The 22,927-nt window shown below is 41.0% G+C and overlaps 1 protein-coding gene across 4 annotated transcripts in view; it reads left to right on the top strand.

Moving 5' to 3' along the window:
• Positions 1-22,927, top strand: part of RPS6KC1 (ribosomal protein S6 kinase C1) — a 142,385-nt gene that overhangs the window by 52,950 nt on the left and 66,508 nt on the right. For 3 of the 4 annotated variants that reach the window (XM_054981781.1, XM_054981773.1, XM_054981790.1), the window contains 2 exons: positions 15,931-16,052; positions 20,286-20,378. In XM_054981781.1, coding sequence (XP_054837756.1) covers positions 15,931-16,052; positions 20,286-20,378 — 215 coding nt within the window. Of the gene's footprint in view, positions 1-15,038; positions 15,093-15,930; positions 16,053-20,285; positions 20,379-22,927 lie in introns of those variants that run through there. The other variant, XM_054981797.1, reaches the window with a different exon arrangement.

Here is a 22,927-nt window from a genome sequence, read left to right as displayed (position 1 = left end):
GCTGGGAACTGCTTCCTCAGATAAACACAACTTTTACCTTTAAAGGGTGAAATTCAAAACAAAGAAACAAACTTCTTTTTGTAGCCCTATTCTTTTTATCTGTTGAAGAGAACTTGATTCTTGAAAGCTTATGCTACAATAAAATAAAATTGGTTAGTCTTAAAGGTGCTACTGGACTCTTTTTGATTTTGACAGCCCTTGAGTCAGTGATCTATTTATTGGATTTGAAAAACATTTGAAAGTATATTCGTGTTTATTGTTGATTAATATTGAGAAACATAGGTAGTGCTGTGTTGCATATGCATATTCACGTGTATAACTATTGTCATTTTTTAAAAATAAAACAAAACTACCATATGTTGCAGTAATAATTGCCCTTCCGTCAGATGCTTAGAATGTGAATACATCTGTAATAGAATATAATTATTTCTGATTAGAGTTAGTTGGGTAGAATACCTTTTTCTAAGGCAATGTCCTCTAATGCTGAGCACAGCATAGTAGGGTATAACTGCTTCGGTTTGCACTGCAAATTCTTTAGTTCAGTGCAAGATACTGTGGCTGTGAGTTTTGACTTCCTGTCTTTGGAGTCTTTTTCTGTTTGGATTCATCTGTCAACAAAGCCCTAACACTTTCAAATGGAACACTGACCAGGCCTGGTTGGTCTTGTTGGAGTGTTGTGTGACCTGTGAGCACTCCTGAACAGTCTTCTATGGTGGTGCATCGCAGGAAAAGATTGGTATCAGTAAGCAAAATGTCTATCAAGGAAGCCTGCGTCTGACTGCAGTAGAGATTTTAAGATGATTGTTGTTGATTAGTTTCCCTTGCACACTTGGTTTTCTTGTGTTGTGTTGTAAAACACTGTAAATTTTATGGAGGGGCAGGTATATCTTTTTAAATAAATAAACATTGTCCTCCATCACTGATCTTCTCATTCAGGGAAACTCTACGCTTCTGAAAAACCCCAGGTCACAGTTTTTAAAAAACCCACTATATTAAGGAATAGCCACTCTTTTACAGCATGGGAGCAAGCAAAGAGGGGCAGCAGCAGAATAATTGCCACTGGTCTGGCAGTATAGAAAGTAAAGTTATTTATTACAAATGTAAATGCTGGAATAAATGATTGTGTTGACAAATGCACTGTGTAGGGCTGAATGTATTGCAGATCAGTATCTCATGCGAGCATCTTTTTGCTCAGTTGTTTAAAAGCGCTAATTATATTCTACATATCCTACAGTTCTTAAATGATTTAAGACATGTGAATGTGACATTTCTGTACATTGTCTGCATGCTCAAGTTTCTGGTTCAATATTGCAGTGGAATAGCTGTTATGTGCAGCATCTCTACATATTCCAAGCTAAGTATATATTACCACAGCTGGAGCTGGTGTGTGTTACACAATATTTCTATGAGATATAGTATTGAAGAGTTGGATGCAGGTCAGCAGCATATCAGTTTTACTTCCAGAGCATGGAAACTGCCTGCTTGTGCAACTGCTGTGCATCTGGCCATTCTAAAATGAAACCAATGTCAATTTTGAAGCCTGTGCAGGTCAAACCATTCTGCCTCAGTAATGGGGAGCTGGACCACACAAGTTACATTTAAAATACTTGTGCTGTTTGGAAAGCAGCCCCCAAATTCTATAACTTAAAACACCCAAGAAGCACCCAGATAATCAAATAAAGCTGAATAGCAGAAAATGCTGGGTGTTCATCACAAATGATTTCCATAAAATATCCAGGACCGTTGTACAATCTGCTGTTGTGTCAGCTGCATAACTTATAGGCCGAGCTTCTGTTTCTTTTCCTAAATAACCTCGGGTGAGACCTGAGCAGCAGATCTTTGGCATCATTCAGAAGGCTCTTGGCCCTTAGTCCTTGGCTTTTGCCCTGTGGCCTTGAATTAGTTGGCCCAGTAGGTCCAGGCCTATTTTTTCTTTCTTTTTAAAAAAAATATTATTCCCTTTATTAACAGGTGTGTCTATACAGTTTGCAGATTTTAGACAATAGAATGTTACATTAAATACAAAATATATAAAATAGAGGTTTTAAGGTAAAAAACAAAAACAAATCCCCAAGCTAAACAACCATATAGGCATTTGTGAAAGAGCTTTTCAGGTCACTTTATACCACAGATGCTTTGTTGGCTATGTTTGTATCCCTCATCTTTGGGGATCAGTGTTCAATGGAGAATTCACACCCTCTCCCAATTGCTCACTCATTATTGCCTCACTTCTGAGGTAAAAATGCGAGTACAGGAATGGAGGAAATTTTTAAAAGGGTTAGAAATGCATAGATATTTAAATTTGTGTGTCAGCAAAGAGGAGACAGAGCAGAACATGGGAATATACCATTGGGCTAATATATAATCTTGTATATAATAGTCAAAAAGTTTAGAAGGTCCAGGGCTATTTATTTGTTTATACTTACCCCACTTTTCTCCCTAATGAGGACCCAGAGTTTCTTTCAGCATTGCCCTATCCTCCTCCATTTTATCCCTACAATAGCCCTGTGAGACTGGTTAGGTTGAGAGAATGAGCAGCCCAAGGTCATCCAACAAGCTTCTGTGACACAGTAAGGATTCGAACCTGTGTAACATTCTAGACTCTATATCATCCTAGTTCTCAAAAGACACTTTTTAAACACAAGCACAAATATTTAAATGACTAGCCCAGGGTGTAGATGTGTGCGTTTTTTAATATTTGTTCTTTAATATTTGTTCCATTAAAATGTACTAAAGTGAGAGCCAGTTTGTTGTAGTGGTTGAGAGCACAGGACTCTAATCTGGAGAACCGGATTTGATTCCCCACTCCTCTGTCAGGCTATAGCTTTCCAGACACGATAGTCTGTCTAACTCCCTTCTGCAAGAAGACAAGGTCTTTTGGTTTCAAAAGGTTTTATTCTGAAAGACAGCATTCAGGCCCAGACGTCCATACTCTAGGATTTGAGATCCTAGCTGAACAAGGCATTGTTAGGAATGAGATACAGAATAGAAGTTGTTACATTTCACACTCCCAGAGCCCAGCCTCCCCCCAGAGTTCCCATAGCAAGAGAGTTCTCAGAGGGAATACTAGTCAAGGTCGACTCGGCTTCCAGAAAAAATAAGACAGTGTCTTCTCCCATGGACTCGGCTCCCTGCAGGTGGTGCCTAGAGGGAAAAGAAGACTAAACAGCTAAAGAATTAAACATGGCGTTAGGTTGCTTCCTGTCAGGCAACATACAAACAGACCCTGACATCCTCCACTTGAAGCCAGCTGGGTGACCTGGGGTCAGTCACAGCTTCTAGGAGCTCTCTCAGCCCCACCCACCTCACAGGGTGATTGTTGTAGGGATAATAATAACAAACTTTGTAAACCACTCTGAGTGGGTGTTAAGTTGTTCTGAAGGGCGGTATATAAATCAAATGTTATTATAATAATAATTATAATTGTAAGTCACTTTGGGTCCCCATTGGAGAGAAAGGGGGAGTAAATTATGTAAATAAAATAATAGTACATTTTTATCCTGCCCTTCCTTCATGGAGCTGAGGTTGGTGTACACAATTCTTCCTTTCCCATTATATCCACACATTAACCCTGTGAGATAATATAGGCTGTGAGAATGTGACTGGCCCAAGGTCAAGCTTCATATTAGAAAGGGAATTTGAACTTGGTTCTCTCCTGTCCCAGTCTGATACTCTAAGCACTACACTGGCTCTCCATAACTGCAACACACTCGGCATTCATGAAGGCCATGGAAACACATTGTCCAGGATGTGTGCCAGTTTTTTCCAGGTACAGAGTGCTTTGAGTGGAAAATGTGGTATTCTTCATTAACAGTAGAGCCATCTGGGCAAAAATGCATTGTCAGTGTGCCATAACTGGGAAACAAATGCACACTGATTGGAAAAAGCCCATTGTTATCAAAGCGTCTTCATATGGACACAGTGCCTGCCGTTGGAAGCAAACTTGTGATGGCTTCAGATCTCTCTCCTGAACTGTATTTTTTAGCTTTAAAGTTTTTGCACTCTCTCCAAATAAAAGAAAGAAATTGCCACCACCCCGGTGCCTATTTCTTTCGATTTACCAAAGCTTAGTGGTGCCAATCAATATTGGTCATTATGCCAGATTGCTGAAGATTGCCAGATCTCCCAAGGCATAGAACAGTCTCTTTTGGCTCAAGGAAAATTATCCAGGGTTATTGGAGAATGTTAAATCCTTCATAAGACTTTGTTTTGATGGGCCTTTGTTGCTCTTCGAATAGCATGTTTTCTACTCACAAGTCTTTCCAAGGAAACTGATCTGTCTGTTACTTAAGGCAGAAAGGGGTCATATGCCAGCTTCTGATTTGGAGGCTCAGAATCTGCTGTCTGATGGTTGCCCAGGGCTTCGGAACAAGAAACATCCTGGCCCAAATCTTCTTCTTTGTGTAGAATCCAAGTAAAAGAGCAGGGTCCAGTGGTGTAACTGGAAAGCAGGGCCAGGCACAAGAAATTCTACCTTAATGTAAAACTAACCTAATAGAATTTTAAAAATATTTTAAACTTACTCCAAAGCACAGGACAGATTTTTTTTCATAATTTCATTTTTAAAAATCATAATTTTTTAAAAGATGCAAGTCTAAAGCATGATAGCTCTAAAAGATGTCTGATTACTAAGGACCTATCCAGATGGACTCCTCTTTGTTCTGTAGCACATGGCCGTGCATGTGGGAACGCCTTAAGAGTATCAGAACTTACAGCTGCTCAGCCTGTGCATTCTTCTGTTTCCAGACTGATGCCTCTGGGAAAACTCATGTGCTTGCCTTGTGCAGAAGGAACTTGTGTTACTCTGGGGTGTTTCTCCCTTGCTATAGGATGCCAGATATGTAGATTGTTATGGTTCCTGTCACCCTTCTTGATAATCATATCCAGTGGAAGTGGAAGTATGATGCACGTTAATACTGTTTTGAGTGAGATCTGTTGCTGTGGGTCCTGTCCATTTGGATTGGATCCATAGCAGGAATAGAGAGGCCTTTCTTGCCTGTAAGAAAAGTTTTGTTTGGGCTAAACCTGTTATGTTAGCACTGCAAATAAAGATGCAGAAGTTACTAGCCTACAATTTTTTTAGTAACCTATGAAGAAAAAAAAAGGAGGACAACCAATTTATGTGAAACCTTTCTTCTATCAACTGGAGGTGATTTTTAATCATTGTAAGTAACCAGATGAACAACTCTAGTTGATCTGTTAGTGACACTTTCATCCTGCATGCCCTCCAAGGAATTAAAGAGAGGTGCTTTGGACCCAACGTATGTCATTATGTTAGTGCTTTCCTGTCCTCTCCCTGATGGCCAATAAATAGACATGGATGGGGGTAAGGAAGTGTTAACGCAGTGGGTTGGATCCAACTAGCTTTTCCACTGGTGAAAAAAGGAGCCTGGTTTGACCACTGAAAATGGAATCTGCCTGGACCGAGGCTGTAGTAATGAGGGGAATTAGGTGAGATTGAGAAAAAGCTGGCTGCCTTCAACCCACGCTCTTACATTGTGCAGTGCTTTAGCTGTATGGGACCAGGAGGATGTGGGTCAGAGTGGTGCCAGTGCCACTCACTGTAAGGTGTGGGTTTGGCCTCTGCCTCCCAGTGTCCCTGTGGTCTGCATTAGGCTGAGTGACTTTTGTCACTCAGAGGTTGTCCTAGCCTCTCAAGAGTTTGAACCTGGTTTTCCAATGTATTTTTTCAATATTCTAGCTACTGCCCTTCTCATTGAGCACTTTATAGGATAGGTTCTTGGCAGCAGGTTGAAACTCCAGAATACTTGAAGAGAGTGGCTGTGGAAGACAGTAGAGAAGCACATTGATGGACTGAATCCACTTTAGCCCCCTACCTTTGTATATGACTGACTTCTGGCTCACTGCGTATCACCTTCCACCTGATGCAGTAGAACTGGATTGCCTCTGTTGTGCTTTCAGCTCCAGTCTCAGGGCATGATCTGGACTTGCTGTAAAGCTGATCCTGTCACACTCCTGTCTATCGCCAGCCTGCAGAGCACTCCGAGGTCATTACACCCCCTCCAGGCCCATTGATTGCCCTCTGATTTACTGAGCAGTCTCCTTCTTAATTGACCCTTATGGCAGTCCTTGAATGAACTGTGTCCCACAAAAATACATTGTCCTTCCCTGTCTTTACTGTGTTGAGCTGAAAATGAACCAAGAGGGAGGCTTAAGAATTCTTTATTTACCACCGAATCAGTGATTTCCCAGTGTTCTATCTTTTAGGGAGCTTTATTCCTGGATTCATCTGCCGTAGAATCTGTTTCTTGCAAAGAATCCTTGGAGAGTGTTTCAGGGCATGGTCTGGGCTCACACAGGGCACTGGTTGGACAGTTGCACAGGAAGCCCTAATACATGTGTTGTTCGTTTCCTACAGCTGCACATTGTCAGGGAAGAACAGTGAGAGTGTGGAAGCTACCTTTCAGGGAAGCCATTAGGGGATCTTCTGAGTGAGGAATTGCTAATATGTTTGAGGGTTTCCTGGAACAGAGATCAAAATCACTGTACTAAAAGAATAAGAGTTTGTTTAGCATTTATTTTTTACCTGTTTGTTGGATCATTGGTTGTATTATTTTGCATGATAAAGACCAATCTCCTCCTGTGTCTAGAAGTGTTCTGAGAATCCTGCCCCTGCCCCTTTGTCCTCGTGAACAATGTGATGGATTTCAGTGGCACTCATCTCTAAGTGAGACTGCTTAGGATGTAGCTGTCATTTCCTCTGACTGAAGTGGGGCTTGCATGGACATCTGAAGCTGTCTATACTGAGTTAGAACTTTGGTCTGTGAAGTGTGGTCAGTACTGTCTGCTTGGACTGCAGTAGGGTGTCAAGTAGAGGTCTTTCCCATTAGCTGCTACCTGATCCTTTTAGCTAGAGATGTCAGAGACTGAACTTGTGCAGGCAAAGTAGATGCTCTACCACTAAGTTTAGTTTTAGTTTAGTTTAGTTTCTTTGGTGTTTAACCCGTCCTCCCCACAAGTGGGCTCAGGACGGAGTACAACAGTCCTAAAATACAATTGTATAGCAAATTCTACAATAAAATTCAGCAATTAAAATTATATATATACAAAAACCTGATATAGTTGGCTACACATTCCTGCCCCCAGCATACAAAGAGGAGGTAGACTAAACCAATACCTGTCCCCTCAAGATGCATTCATAAACATATTTACCGGTAAGTAAATTCCATTAATCAAACCTTGCAAGGATGGCAGTATGTCAGTTTAAGTAATTGTAGTGAAGGCCTTGTGTAAGGAAGGTGTGCGTAGTGGCTGCAGAGCTTAATTCTGCCCTCACCATGGAGAGGGCAGGCACATGTCGTAGCAGCCACTGAGCCAGCTGGTTGGTGCTGCCAAGCCCAGAGGGGTTGGGGTAGGCGTGTACAAGGCAGGCACTGAGCCGGCCATCTGTTCCCCAAGCACACACAACCACCATTGTCTCTTCCTCTTTTCACTCTTCATTGGGGTTGGCCCCACCAGCCCAGGACCCATGGCAGTTGTCCCAGATGCCCTGGGCCTAAGACTGTCCCGAATGGGGTTGATTTTATGGTTTGTGCTTGACTCCAAACGGGATTGCAAACTGCAACCAACCTATGGCTTGCGTTCCTGGCTTGTAAAGGAAGCTCAGTTCAGTTTGCTGGTTGAGATGTAAAGCCTTCTATAGTTTGTATTAAAGTGGGGGGGCATAGTGAAAGGAGAATGGAATGCATAACTGCAGGGCTCATTCACATACTGTAAACCACAATTTTGTGTTACATCTAAATCATGTTTCTCTGTTTGAATGTATATTGTGTAAGAAATGTACTTCGGGGCCACAATTTGACACCTGGACGCTCTTCAAAATGTGGGTTGAGAAATAGGTGGTGAGTTGCATTTTAAGGAGCACTCATAGCTTGATCGCCCATGGCTATTTCTCACTTGTAACTCACCACTGCGGCTGCCTGTGTGAATTTTCTTTTCTCTTGTAGGGCTACTTGAAATGTAGTGCAGTGAAAAGGGTATGTTTCCCCCCTCTAACTGCCCACCAGTCTTAGTTTCCTAACATGTACACCAATATAAACTATGTGCAAAGGGTACATTGTGAGACTTTCTTAAAGTTATCTGTATATGTACGTGGTTTACATGCCAATTGCATACTTCCTTGTGTGTATACACAATTGTCCCATGTGCTGATTTCTGTGCTCATTGCATACATTTTCCTACATGGAAGCTCCTTGCACATAGAGTTTAATAAGATGTGAAGTAGCCCCAAGTATAAAGTTAGATACAGAACACTCGGTTCTCTTAATTCTTAGTTTACAGGTTTTTTGTAATTAAAAGCAGTTTGCAAAAATAAAAAAGGTCAGACACTTCATTATCTTCCAGGAGATGTGCAATACAAATATTTTCCCCACATCCCCTGTATCTAACTTGTGTTTGTAATTCAAGCTGCTGTCGTAGGTTTCCCAGGATCAGGCGTCTGCTGGGTTCTTCTTTGTTGTCTAACAAGTTGCTCTTGTGCTACTCTGATTCTTTGCCATCTCTCTCATAGCTAACAGGAAAGCTCTTCCAGAACAGAATGCAGCCAGGACTAGAGTCCTTCACACATTTCTCAATCCTTCTCCCACCCTCCCACCCCCCACTGTTCTGAGGTTGATTCTGAACAACCTCAGAACATGGGTACAAAACAAGTCTCCTGTTTCTGTGGTGCCTGTGCTGAAAGGCAGAGTGCTGCTAGCACCATTTTGTTTTCTTGACAGAACCAGAAGGCTGTTACTTGTTGATCAAAATCCCAGATTTTGAAACACAATGATGGTTTTAATCCCTGCACAATAAAAGTCCTTGAACACATCAGCCACTAATAAAAGAGAGGATGTGTTCTTTTGGAAATGGAGAATGGAGGTGGCTGAGTTTGTTATTGGGAAGGTAGTGCCAGATCCCCACTGTTTTTGCTAGGGCTTGCCAGCAAATCAAGACTTTGCAACTCTTTTGTTTTGGACTCCATGTGGAACATGTGGATTTGGACTCCATCTTCTCTGGTCTTCTGACTTCCAATGACCAGTTGAAATGGGTCATTAGCTCAAGGTAGAAGAACCACAGGTGGTTTTTGAATAGCCTTGTGCAGAACAGTAGCTGCAGCTCACTATTGATCCAGTTAACATTGCAGCTGTCATGGCCAGGTGTTGGGCAGCTTTGTCATGGTTCAGGAGTTCCAAAACATGTTTAGTCTTCTGTGCCTCAGTTTTGTCCATGGGGCTGTGTAAGACAGCTGAACCCTTGCCCCTGAAACTGCAGAAGAGTCCTAAATCCATTAAAAAACTGCTCCCCAGTCATTCATGTCCTTTCTGTCACCAAAGCAGGATCATGAATGTGTACTGAAAGGGGCAGTGATCTGGGCACAGCCATGATTCTGCCATCTTCTGGATCTTTCCTCTGACTGAAGTGGCAAGCAGGAACGTTCTCTTCGCAAGGCAGAATCTGTTGAAGGTGTACCCATCAAGCTGTTGATAGATCCTTGCCTGCCAGGCATATGGTCCGGAGCTGTGGCTTATCTCCACCACACCTCCTCAGAAAGAACATTAATTACTACCACATTCATTAGTATTAAAAGGTATTTGTAACATCATATAAATAAATCAGTGGGACATGTACCTAAGCCATGATAGACAGAATCCTGTCCCAAGATCAGAAGAGGTAGACATCTGCCCTGCTCTGAGTACTGTGAAATATTTAATGTTAAGGCTGCTGGTCAAGCTTTGTTATGCCTTAAAATCGTGATTATGATCTGAACTAATAGGAGATGTTAGGTGAGAGTTTGATTTTGCCAAACTGATTTTGTTACGAATGTGATCTGCAGAAATTTGCTGCTGATGTCAGTGATATTATCTAATCAGTTTGTTTTCTGCTGCCATTTATACTAGAGTTGAAGTTTTAGATTTGGGGAATTTTGCCAAATTATAGTTGAGTTCACTGTACTACAATGCTCTATGAGAAACAAGGAAAAGTAGGAAATGGCACCTGCCATCAGGGTGAAGATGTATCTGACCTGTAATTTATATCAAGTAATCAGAGCAATTTTGAGGGAGAGGGACACACAACCTATAATGTAGTTGAGGCACCCAGCCTTTATTATGGGATTGGCATTTATTGATTAGCAAGCAATTTGCAGTTTCCTCAAATGGCCTCTTTTGAATAAATGATTTCCACACTGAGGGGGTCCTGGCCCATCCTTGCCATTGTCAAGCCCCGAAGCCTGGCTGTGAAATTAACAAGCTGATTTCTTTATTGATAAAACAAATTGATTATTTCAGTTGCTTTTGAAGCATACTAAGGAAAGTAGTTGACATGTACTAAAATACAATTCTCATCTTAGTTTCAATTATTGTGCCTTATTGCTCTTTGGCTAGCTATGTAGCAGTTTTAAAAATTCTACAGAAGTTGTCAAAGGAAGTTTATGTTTGTGTGTAGAATAATAAATACGTTTTTCACAGGCAGGCAATGTTTACACACAACTTCTAAGTTTGTAGTTATCTTATACTACTTATTGTAAATGAAATGATCGAATATATAAACAAAGTAGGAGTGTATCAGTGACTTACGCTCTGTGCTTCAAGTTGTATTAGGTGATAAAATATAATATCTAAAGTAAGTATTCATTTAACTAATTAAATGTTACACAGAATAACTGCAGATACATATAGGGACCAGTGCTTAACCTATATACATACAGATATGTGACTTGTACACTCAGGCTTGAAGTTCAGTTTGCGCTGGGCTCTACAGAGCTTGATTCCTCTAATGCCAGGCGCTTTGGGGCTCTTTAAAAAACATAGGGATTTCACTAATAGAAATGCTTAGTGCTAGAGGAGGAGAATGCTACAGTGGAGACTGCCTTTGTAGTGCCCACAGAGAAGTGTGTGTACAAAGCAAAGGTCCAAGCCATACTGAGAAGCCTGCAGATACAAATATAATGTCTATCCCTAGGTTTCCCATTAACACCCCTGAGGGCCAAATTAAATTGACTAGAGGGATCTATGGGATCTTACAATTAGGAAAAAGCCAATCAGCAGCCCGGTGCAGTTCCTTTCCCTATCTTGAGAGCAGCAGCATAGGGCTGCTTTTCAAAAACCATGAGAACCTAATCACAGATCTCTCACCTTTATTTGGACTGTAATACTGTTTGGGGCTAGTTTTTAGTAATGTGTCAGTTGAAAGGCTAACTATCAGAAAACTATCAGAAAAAATTACTAATATGAAAAAGATTTTGAACTACTATTCTATAGTTGTAATACATGGAGATCTTAATGTGTTGTTAGGTTTCCATGGGGGGAGGGGGAGGTTAAGTAGAAAGTTGTTTCCAGGGTGGGAAAATGAAACTGGGAAGGTTTGCTAATGTCTTTTCGGGCAGAACTAAAGTTATCAACGATGATTGCCGACCTGCGATGGCTGGGTGACAGAGCCCTGAGTTATTTGAGAATAGGAGTGTGGATAAAGGAAGAACGGTAGGGTGTGTTATGGTGATTACTTCAGGACCTCTGGGAGGACCATTTGTCTTAGGATCTTTGCACAACCCCAGGGCCTGGGGCCTGAGAGCTGGCCTCGCCTGACATCTCACAAGCTATTACGTTTTGTCTCTCAGTCAGGATCCGGCGTCCATATTTCTGCCTGTTCGGGCAATATTTTGTTCTGAAACACATTCAGAGAAGGGGCTTATCTTACTATGTAATTGAGTAAGCGTGTTTAAGACAACTCACTTTATACCCTGGTGCACCACCAGAGGGCGCTGCCACAGATGAAAGCCCAGGTAACTCAACATGTCGCTCCAGAAAACATGCCATGGTGGGAAGCCCAGGCAGGGAACAGGAACGGAGCAGGTGGCAATGCCCTCCCCACGCCTTAACTCAGCTGGTATTTGGTGTGGAGCAGGTGGCATTGCTCACCTCCCACCTTAACCCAGCTGATATTAGGAGCGGACTAGGGGGCAATGCCCACCCCCCCTTTAGCCAGCTGGTATTAGGAGTAGAACAGGTGGTAATATCCACCACCACCTTAACCCAGCTGGTATTAGTACTGGAGCAGGTAGCAATGTCCACCCCCTTCAGGCAGCTGGTATTAGGAGTGGAGCAGGTGGCAATGCCCACCCCCCACCTCAACCCAGCTGGTATTAGGAGCTGAACAGGTAGCAATGCCTGCCCCCTGCATTAACCCAGCTGATGTTAGGAGCAGAGCAAGTGGCAATACCCGCCCCCTTTCAGCCAGCTGGGATCAGGAGCAGCGCAGGTGGCAGTGCTGGCCCCCCACCTTAAACCAGCTGGTATTAGGAGTAGAGCAGTTGGCAATGCCTGCCCCCGCCTTAACCAAGCTGGTATTAGGAGTAGAGCAAGTGGCAATGCATACCCCCCACCTTAACTCAACTGGTATTAGGAGCAGAGCAAGTGGCAATGCCCACCGCCTGCTTATCACAACTAGCATTAGGAGCGGAGCAGGTGGCAATGCCCACCCCTGCCTTAACCCAGCTGGTATTAAGAGCAGAGCAGATGACAATGTCCAGCCCCCCTTCACCCAGGTGGGATCAGGAGCAGAACAGATGGCAATGCCTGCCCCCTTCACCAAGCTGGGATCATGAGTGGAGCAGGTGCCAATGCCCGCCCAGTGCCTTCACCTGGGTTGGATCAGCACAGAGCAGGAGGCAATTCCCTTCTTCAATTCACCCAGCCTAAATACTCGGGACCTGCGCTGTGAGGTTCTAATGGGCCATGTGACCTTGGTGTTTGTCCCTTTCAACAGTAACTGAAACACAAGATTGGGGAGCAACTCTTGGAAACAGAAGGAAAATGAGGTATACAGTTAGCTGCTTACTCTTCTTCAGTGGTCAAGGAGAGTTCATTTTATCCTGATTAATTCAGATGCTGATGCAAATAGAATTATTATTTTGTTAACAGCTAAGGGTTGTTTGCAATAGAGGAAGCAAACAGTTCCATGTTAATAGAAGCCTGTAGTATAGTAGCTGTAGAGTTGTTGTTTCCCCCCCCTTTTTTAATATTCTGTTTGCAGTAACGGTGAACAGAGCATCTAAAATAACCACTTTCACATTGCAACAAACACATCATCATTTGCTTAAAAAGAGTTATAATTACAGTTGACGAAGCATGGCCACCATAAAAATGCATTAGTTTAGCTTGACACATTAATTACCTGTTTTTGCAGATGTTTTTATATATTGTTGTGCGAACAGTTTACAAAATAATTACAGGAAAGTCATATGGAAAACAAGCTAAGGGGGTGGATTCTCGCCTAAATATTTTCATTCATGTGAATTTGTGCGAGGCACAGCTGCTGTATAGCAAATGGGGAGAGAGAGAGAGAGAGAGAGAGAGAGAGAGAGAGAGGAGGAATCTCGAAGGGTTTTTATTTGAAGGTCTGTCATCAGCATTACCACACTTTTTATATCTTTCTTCAGAGGCGGATAGTTTTTTTAAACATTTAAAATGACATTGCTGTTTTTTAAAAAATCTGATTGAAAAGCTTTGGTCTTTATCAAATGAAACACAAATATCTTCTGGTATCTAGGAAAACACCTAAATAGAAAATGAATATTTTTCTTGAAGTAGAATGACCTTGCATGATCTGCTGTAAAGAATAATTAAGTGCTTTAAGGTAGTTAACACTTGCATTCTTTGTTTTTTAATTCTTCAAGCTTGAAAATCTCAAGATATGTATTTAGGGATATTGCAAGGGCTTACATGTCCTATTAAAGATCTCATGGGTTGGAGGTATGAATTTTAAAATTTGGGCATCATTAACGATTTCTGTCTGTGGTGTTTGATATTCATGTAGAGATAGAATCAGAGGGCTTTCTTTGTCCCAATTATATTACAACCAGTAGAATCACTAATATCCCCTTTTTTTACTTCAGGCTGCCTTGAGCATAGAAAAAGTGATATTAAATTATAAATCTTGGCTTCATAATGCAAGTGTTTTATATATTATGAACGTAATACTAAAAAGTACTCGTAGAACGTGTCACTAAATAAGCTGTTACAGTGTTTGTGTGTGCGTGTGAGAGAGATCAAAAGGGAATGCCAGAAATTCGGTGAGGGACGAGTTCTGACAATCCTGAATGATTTTTCTTCATGCCTGAAAATACATGAAGTACGAAGCTGCCTTATGCCGAGCCAGTATTATCCGTTCTGACTGGCAGTGATTTCCAAGGGTCTCAGGCTTTTCCTGTTCCCTGATCCTTTTCAGTTGGAGCTGCCAAGGACTGAACCTTCTGCATGCAAAGCAAGTGCTCTACTTCCACAGCTCATCTCTTCATATATGGATTTCAAAATTGAGGAATCATTAAAAATGTCTGTGTCTGATGGTAGTGGTTGCTATTTATGTAGTAATAAAATGAGAGACGTTTCTTTGCTCCAATTGTATCACAAGCCATAGTTATCAGTAGTCAGGCTTTCTGTCAATCTCTTCCTTAAGATTTTCTTGAATGCAGGATAAGTGGTATTTATTTACATCTGAGCAGTTGGGAATAGATACCTATTTTCAAACTTCCTGTGTTCAGCAAGGAAAGCCATTATATAATACGTCAAGATACTCCAAATTTCTGATGTTCACTGTAATGTGTATACTCAATTTTTTTTTAAATAGCTAATGAATGTGTTGCTTTAACCAAAAATCTGCAAACATATGGTTGGATCCAGCCTAAATTGTCAATTTCCACCAATTCCCTATTCCTGCTACAGCCCCTGCCCCCCGTTTCATTCCTCAGAGTTCCTCAGGAGCAGCAGTTTCGTAGAGGTCAGAGGGCTGCAGTGGGAGGAGGCAGGCCGGAAGGCTCCATTCTGTCATTGAATAATTTAGTCTGGATTCAACCCATAGAAAACACTTTACTGCTATCATAAAATGGCATTAACTTTATGAAAATGTGAGAATCATCCTGATTTGCTTGGTGATGACTTACAGTGATTGCTGGTTTCTCTGGGCAGTGGCCACCATTCAGATTGCTGATGTTGATGTTTTAATGCCAGAGTATCCCTTTGACCATCTTCTTCTGGTGTGAAGTTGCATTGAGATCTTCCAGAGAAGCCTTTCTCTAAGTGCCTCTGCCTTCTGAGGTGTGTAAAAAAGTAGGAAATAGATCTCTTTTCTGTGTTCTCCAGATATGTCTAAGCCTGGGTACCAGATAAAAAGTTTGCTGTTTTATTCTGTTTTGGTTTGAGTTGTAGGTGTGTTTTTCTGATCACAACTTTGTTGTTTGTGTGTTAGTCCTTTTATGCTCGTTTTTTGGCATTGAAATTGTTACTGCATTAAGGTTACCAACCTCAAGGTGGGGCCTGGATTTCTTCCAGAATTACAATACATCTTCAGACTACAGAGATCAGCTTCCCCGGGGAGAAAATTGCTCCTTTGAAGGGTGGACTATATGACATTGCATCATTCTTGATCTTACTGCCCTTCAGCAGGCACTCTCCCCAAATCTCCAGGAATTTCCCAACCCTGTACTGCATAGATTTTATTTTTAAATTGTTTCGATACATTGTATTGCTAATGGCGGAAGTTTTAGTTTAATTCAATGGTTAATAATAATGTTTATGTGATGTTTAATATGTTGTAAACTTCTTTGAATGTTAAGAAAAGTGGGATGAAAATATTTTAAAAGCAATGGCTTTATTCATTTGTACATTGTCTGGTTTGAAGGAACATTTTCCTTGGAGCCTTGTCTGCCAACAGAACCATCATGTGTTCTACAGGATTCTAGGGCATATTGGTTCATTGGTAAGGCTTGTTGGGACACATCATGATACCCTGTGAATTGTGAATGTGTCTACACACCACCCTGTACCCTAGCTTTCTCTGGAGGACATTTTCTAAGCCTCTGACTTAAACTAAGATATGTTAAGAGGGGAGACAGACTGAATACCCCTTGTAACGGTTTTCTCTTTTGCCACTTAGGGGAGTCGAGTCCAACACGTCGTGAAGCAGTGAAGAGAAAAACTTCAGAATATCTAATGAGAGCAGAAAAAATTTCTAGCCTTTATTGTAGACCCTCATCAGAAGATGGATCAGTTTGTGGGGTAGGTTTCCAAAATAATTTAACCTTTCTGGGGTTGGCCTGTGTATCTGTATATATGGTCCCTCAATAGGAAATTCAAACAGCTGATGAGTAAGAAAAGCAAAATGAATTTTGCAAAACAAACAAATACGTATACATTTGGATCAAAGGGCTCAATAGAACTGTGCTTCCCTTCTGACATATGTCTCAACCTCAGGCATATTATTAACTTAGGGGTATCAGATCACAGACCTCCTTGTGTCTGTCTAGCTTGGCCCATAGTTAATCACTTATGAAACTGGATTTTTTTTGGGCTTGGAATTCATGCCGAAGATTGCCTTTAACCAATCTTGCCTTTGCCCTTCCCCAACAAAACATTCCCTGAGGACCTTTCTGTTCTTAGCTTAGATGTCTTTTGCTGCAGTCACACAAAACTGTGTGTGATTGTCGATGACTGCTCTCATGTAGCAAACATTAAAAGTTCCAAACTTCCTGTCTGTCTACATTTGTATCACAGAAGGACACAAAAGGGCAAATGAGTCTTTCATCTTACTTTGAACAATCCTAAGAATATTTGAAGGCAGCTAGTTGCTGTGAATTGGGAAAGGGGAAAAAAATTAATCTTCATAACTGCATCGCAGTTACCTTTCCCCCTTGAGCTTAGTTTTCAGGTGAAAAAAAAACCCATGAAAAAGAAACATCTTCTCCAATAGTCTTCAACTAGGATTTCAGGAATTTCAAGATAAGACCATTTTTTCCTAAGGTGAATATTTGTGGGTTGAAAGATTTCTGAGCAATAATATTGTACTTGTGTGTGTGTAAGGGGAGAGATTTCCCTCAATCCTAATTAACCCCCTGACTCGTTAAACTTTGCAGGGGGCACAGCTCTATCCTGGAATGTGGAGAGAGTGTGAAAATTGGATTAGGAAATGTGCACCTTATTTCCCCATGTATCTTAGGGAGGGGAGAAGTAAAAATAGTAGGGGCATGCATCTAGAAATTTTTTGTTGAGTGTTGGATCTGAGGCTGTTGAGTGAAAGATTTAATGTGATTGGGTCGTTTTCCACTGGGGCTTTGCTAGGTGGGGATCAAAATTTGCTAGGTTTTCCCATTCTCATAATGTTCGTGGCCATTCTTTTCAATGGGGAGGAGGAGGGGGGACCGCTTGGAGGTTCTGGGGCAGCCGTTTTTGCTTTTAACTGCATAAAAAATTGCACAGAACACAATCCCCTAAGATTCCAGCAAATTGAACAAAGGGAGGCAGTTTTATAGACTCCCAAATTAGGCCTCTCTCTGCGCTAAATTCTCTCTACTAACTCCTAAAATAGTCATCAAGCATCAGTCAGCAGGAGAGCTCCAGCCAGCCATAAGCATTTAAAAAACAAAGGCCTTGTCGGCATTTCTTTAATTTCCCTCATTTTACAGTGACTACCAATTTTTGTTTTTACTTTTCCACTAAAACACTACATTTTAACAACAACAACATTAGATTTATATACTGCCCTTCAGGACAACTTAATGCCCACTCAGAGTGGTTTACAAAGTATGTCATTATAATTGCCACAACAAAACACCCTGTGAGGTGGGTGGGGCTGAGAGAGCTCTAGAGAACTGTGACTAGCCCAAGGTCACCCAGCTGGCTTCAAGCAGAGGAGTGGGGAATCAAACCCGGCTCTCCAGATTAGAGTCCCGCACTCTTAACCACTACACCAAACTGGCTTCTTCTTCCCCTTCCTTGTGGCTTGTTGTTTGTTTCCTTTCAGAAAGTGAGGAAGGCTTCTGTTGCAGACTCCTCCCCACCAAGCCATGTGACACTTTGATTATTCCCTATAGGGGACTTCTGGGGGAGGGTGTCATTGTTTTTCAGCCAAATATCACCAAAATTGCAGTGGAGTTTCAAGCAATTGGGCAAAGCATTTGAATTCTATGGGCTCCTGAACAAGCCAAGGCTTTTCTACCTTCATAAGGAAAAAAAGTCTCTTTCCAGCCCTCAAGAAAAGAAGAAAGGGGGAAGGTGAATGGCAGTTCTCTGCAGCTTGGATTGGCTGGGAGTGCTTTTTGTTATTCCCTTGCAATGATCTGATTGGAAGGGAGAAATTCTCCAGGAAATCAGTACTGATTCAAAGGGAAATGCAAGTTCATGCTGCATTTTCGATGAAATATGGATTTTTTCAGGGAGGGATTTCATGACTACCAAGCAGCCAGGACTAGCATTTCCGTTCTGGAGAGTCATAACTAAGATCCAGAAACAGTTATTTTTGTGATTTTTACAGCTTGTGATTTTGATTGCACACGTCCCTAAAAAAACCCTCCTCATGTGTTGTACTGCTCATATCTGATCCTGGATGAGCCATTGATTCTAGAGGACAGTTGCACTAAAGTTCTAAACTTCTGAGACTGAGGACTAGATGAACAGAAAACTCTTCATTTAGATCCAAATCTGAGCCGTTTTATATTACTGTGTGGTGGGAGAAAATTCTCAGTTGAATATTCCCTTCCCCTTGCAAGTTTTGTAATAGCACCCTCAAGTGCAGCTATGTATGTTTTCTACCACAGGCATGAAAGGCAATCAAGAAAAGTAAGCTTTTTAACATACCTTTACATTAGATCACTAATGTAATGTAATGTAATGGATATGCTGGGTGGCATATTGCCAGCTTCTCTGCTTGATCTTGCCTGATTCCCTGATCTCTGCAGCTCACATAGCTTCTTTCCTATATGGGTCCCATAATTCCAAGCATAGCCTTTTCAGTGATCAAAAAGAACCTTAGAAACATAGAGCTGGAAGGAATCCAAGGGTCATCTAGTCCAACCCCTTGGACAATGCAGGATATTCACAGATATTTCCCCTCCCCCTCCCCCAGTGATCCCTGCCCTATGCCCCAAAAACCTCCAGAATCCCTGGCCAGTCTGGTCTGGAGGAAAATTCCTTCCTGACCCCAAAGTGGTGATTGGCATTACCTTGGGCGTGTAAGAAAGGGCCACGAGAACCTAGCATCAGCTCATCCCTTCACACCCTCCCTCTCCTGATACCTTCTCTCCCACTTTTGACAATAGAAAAACTGATAGGATACAACCCTCAAAGTTAAATTTTTCTCAAACATATGTTGAATCTCACATATTGTGCAGTGGTATTTTTAAACCTAGAGGGCTAGCTGTGTCATTTTGTTGCAGCAAAAAGATGAGTTTTGTGGTAACTTGCAGACTAAAATATCAATGATGCTGGAATAAAATTTTATTAGTGTTTAAGGTGTCACAAGATGCCTGTTTATTTTTGAACCCATATTTCTGTTTATATAATGTGTGTTGCAAGGTAATTCACATTATCTCCCCCCCCCCACCCTGCCCCCGAATTTTTGAGAAGTGGAAGCCATACTTAGTACTGAGGGATTCATCAGGTTGTGAACACATTAGAGCTTTCCATGTTTTAGCCAATCATAGCACTAGCATTTATTTCTAACTCCAAATGTATTATATAACACTCCAAGAAATAATTAAAAAGTTAAAAAAACACATTTGATTTTTAACTGGTAACAAGTAACAGTGTCTAATAAAATGTGGATACTTGATCTTGAATTTGGTGATCATATGGTGATACCCCCTTTTTTGGGCATGCCTATCATATGCAGGGGGGTGTCACTTCTTTCCTGCCTACTTTTACCATTGAATTGTTACCCAATCAGACTTCCTTGGCAGCAAGTTCCGTTGTAAAGAATGGAATGTACTTCTTTGTAAATGTAGTTAGACATCCAATGCCATGCATTTTTGATTTTACAATATATAGTTTTAAGTCAGGTTACTCTGAAGGTCGTATTGTTCTTTTCCCTTTTGCATAAGGATTTATGGTATATGTAAGCTAAGGAATTGCACAGAATCCTGCTGTTATTACCTTTTTGTCATTCTATTTTTATTTCTCTCCCTTCAAAACCTGAGCAATGGGTATGGATGAAGTGTTTGGTAATGGTCCCAAGTTTCTCTGCCTGCACAAAGAGCTAGAAAATTGTCTAAATAATTCTTAAATATTAATATTCCTTTTGCTATATTTCTGTTTTCAGTGTCCCTGCAATTTATTTACTATCGGCTTCTTTTTTATTTTTCATTTTTTTGCATTAAGGACAAACAGCAAACTTCTTTCATCTTCTCTTTCTGATTTATGATAAATTTAGTTTCCTTCAGCCTGGCATTTGCTTCAGCAGGCAGTCTTCCTTCAAGTACCACCCTGATTGATGTTGTAATCTTTGATATCTTCCATTAGCCTCCAGGATCACTAAGTTCAAGGCCCTCTTGGAACCTAAGGAGCCCTGCCGAGGAACTGAAGGCCTTTAGAGTCCTTGGGGTGATTGACAAGGTAATTCTTCAGTGTCTCTTCAAGAGTTCAGTCATAAATCGACTGCATGCTGACATTCTGTCTTTGAAGCTGCCGGATCTTAAGGATATGAAACAAAGGGGGAAAATGACTCAAATGCATCTGCACTTTAAAATAACAAAAGTAGAAGGAAAAAAGGCTTTTATCTAAGCAATTCATGTAGGGTCATGCAAAATATATTTGAGCTAAGAAATAAGGCACATGTTTGGTGCCATTCTGTGAGAAGGGCCTAGTTTTTAAAAATAAGTGTCCTGATTACAGCACTGTAGCAAGAATGTGTCAGTAAGTTGCCAAGATACTCAGAAGGCCATTTTGAAATAACACAAGAAGAATCTTCCAGGAAAGGGGGCCACTTCTCAAGAGTTGTTGCAAATAATGATAGGTTCTAAACACAAAACTGTCTTAAATAGAGTTACACTCTTCTAAGTGCGCAGAAGTCATTTGGGCTTAGAAGGGTGTAATTCTACTTAGGATCGCACCGTAAGTGTACATGTTGTGTAATTTTTGGACCGTGGATTTGTCTTTAATTTGAGGAATTGTTCAGAACTCTGAACTTTGTTCCTTTCTGCTCCCTCACTCCCATTTCCCCCAGTATATCTACATTAGAATAGTGCAGATATTTTTTGTGTCTTTAGCAGGGATAGCTACAGTTTAATTACCTTGTCAGGCCAATTCCATACTAAATAACCAGTTGGGCAGGTGGGTTCAGATGCTCTTGTTTTGTGGGTTAAAAGTTGGCAAGAAAAAAGTATGACCACTACAGTGTTTGATCACCTTTCACCCCCCCCCCCAAATTCATATTCATGACCACCAATGATATTTTTCAAGTGTGCGTTTTCATAAGGAATAATTCTGTAAGGGCTCCTATGGAAGGATGTGCTGTACCAATAGAAGTCCCAGGCGAGGCCCTAACTGCACCACCGTTTAGTTTCCTAATTCACTCTGCCACTATGCTGGCAAGTTCCAGTGCCTGCAATAAAACTACCCTTCACAAATGCAATGGATGGAATTTTATCATGTGCCTGAGGAGAGCTTGTGGTTTTGCTCTTTCAACCTGAATCAAGAAAGCAACATAATTGTCAGACGGGTTAACCTGTCTGGCATAGAAGGCAGAAGTTACATAGTTGCAGTTTAATGTCTGACAAGAGTTAGCCTGTCAGTTATAGTAGGGATGTTACATAGTTACAATCAGGGTGGATAAAAATAAATGATTTTTTAAAAAAAATAAAAAAAATTGGATTTTTTTGATTTAAATCGGATTTTTTTTAAATAAAATGCTTTTTGAGGAAAATATATTACCATCCAAAGGTTATTCCATCATGAAATAAAGATTAGTTTTTAATTATGTAGAATAAGGCTGTATATGTTTAATTTTTTTGGTAAATAAATTCCATTAATCCATTCACAATGTCATGCTCTTCCAAAGGTTTTTGTAAGATTATTGGGCAGTTTCTCTGCTTACAAGATATTATCACAGATGCTTGGTTTTGCAGTAATCAAAACTGAATTTGTGTCAGCTCAGCAGAGATCACATGCCTCTTCTTCACAGCAAAAATGTTATAACATGAACAGAGTTGAGAAAAAGACCTTAATCCTATTGTTCTACAAACCTATGAAGACAGAATCAACCCCTCCAGTGCTAAGTTTCAAGAAGTTCAGTGAATAGAAACAATATTTTTCTGATTGTTTGGAGTGGAATAGATCTGCACAAGAAGAAACTAAGTGTGAGGAGGGAGGGGCAAGCAGTACAAAATGAAAGTGAAACTTTTTGAGCACAATACTGCACAAGTCTTTGGATCTTTTGTGTATATGACCTGAGGTTTATCACATTCTTTCCTTGGAGGAAAAAAGCTATAATGGCAGCAGGCCGTAAAAGAGACTCAGTTTGGGAATACTTTAATGAAGTTCCTTTACCTATCGGTAAGGCAGGCATCTACTTGCATATTAAAGTTACACCAACAAGAATTAGTCTTTATGTAGAAAACTATGATTTAAACCAAGCCTTAATGACTAGTGATTTAAATCGTGATTTAAATCGTGATTTAAATCAGTTTGATTTAAATCAAATCCACCCTGGTTACAATTTAGTTTTCTAGCGTTGAAAGGCTGTCAAAGCCAAGAGTTCCGTTCCATAGGAAAAGGGAGGGGCAAGGAGTATATAGTCAGCATTGTTACAGTTAAACAGTCATTCTTGGCAATTGCCTTATGTTAGCTGGTTGTACTGTGATTCCTGAATTAAAAAATTCTGTTTACTGAATCTGTCTCTGTTTGATCTGATCTGTGTGGATATTTTTGGGAAGATCCATGGAACAGGAACTGACATTTTGCTGAGAATCATCTTTTCCTCCTATGGACCCCAGAGGACACACCGTTGGCTCCTGCGAAATGGCAGTTGAGCCAAGAAAGAGCAGTCTGGTGAAATCCGAAGGAGACCAAGGAACTCAGTGGGAGGAATCCAAGCTAAAGGCAAAGGAGGTGAGGGGGCCCGGGATAATACCGCAGACAGACCTGGACTTCCTACCCTGGCTGGC

The sequence above is a fragment of the Eublepharis macularius genome, chromosome 1 (genome assembly GCF_028583425.1).
Source record: "Eublepharis macularius isolate TG4126 chromosome 1, MPM_Emac_v1.0, whole genome shotgun sequence".
Lineage (NCBI taxonomy): Eukaryota > Metazoa > Chordata > Lepidosauria > Squamata > Eublepharidae > Eublepharis > Eublepharis macularius.
Note: the sequence above shows the minus strand (reverse complement) of the source record. Positions and strands in the feature narration are given on the sequence as shown.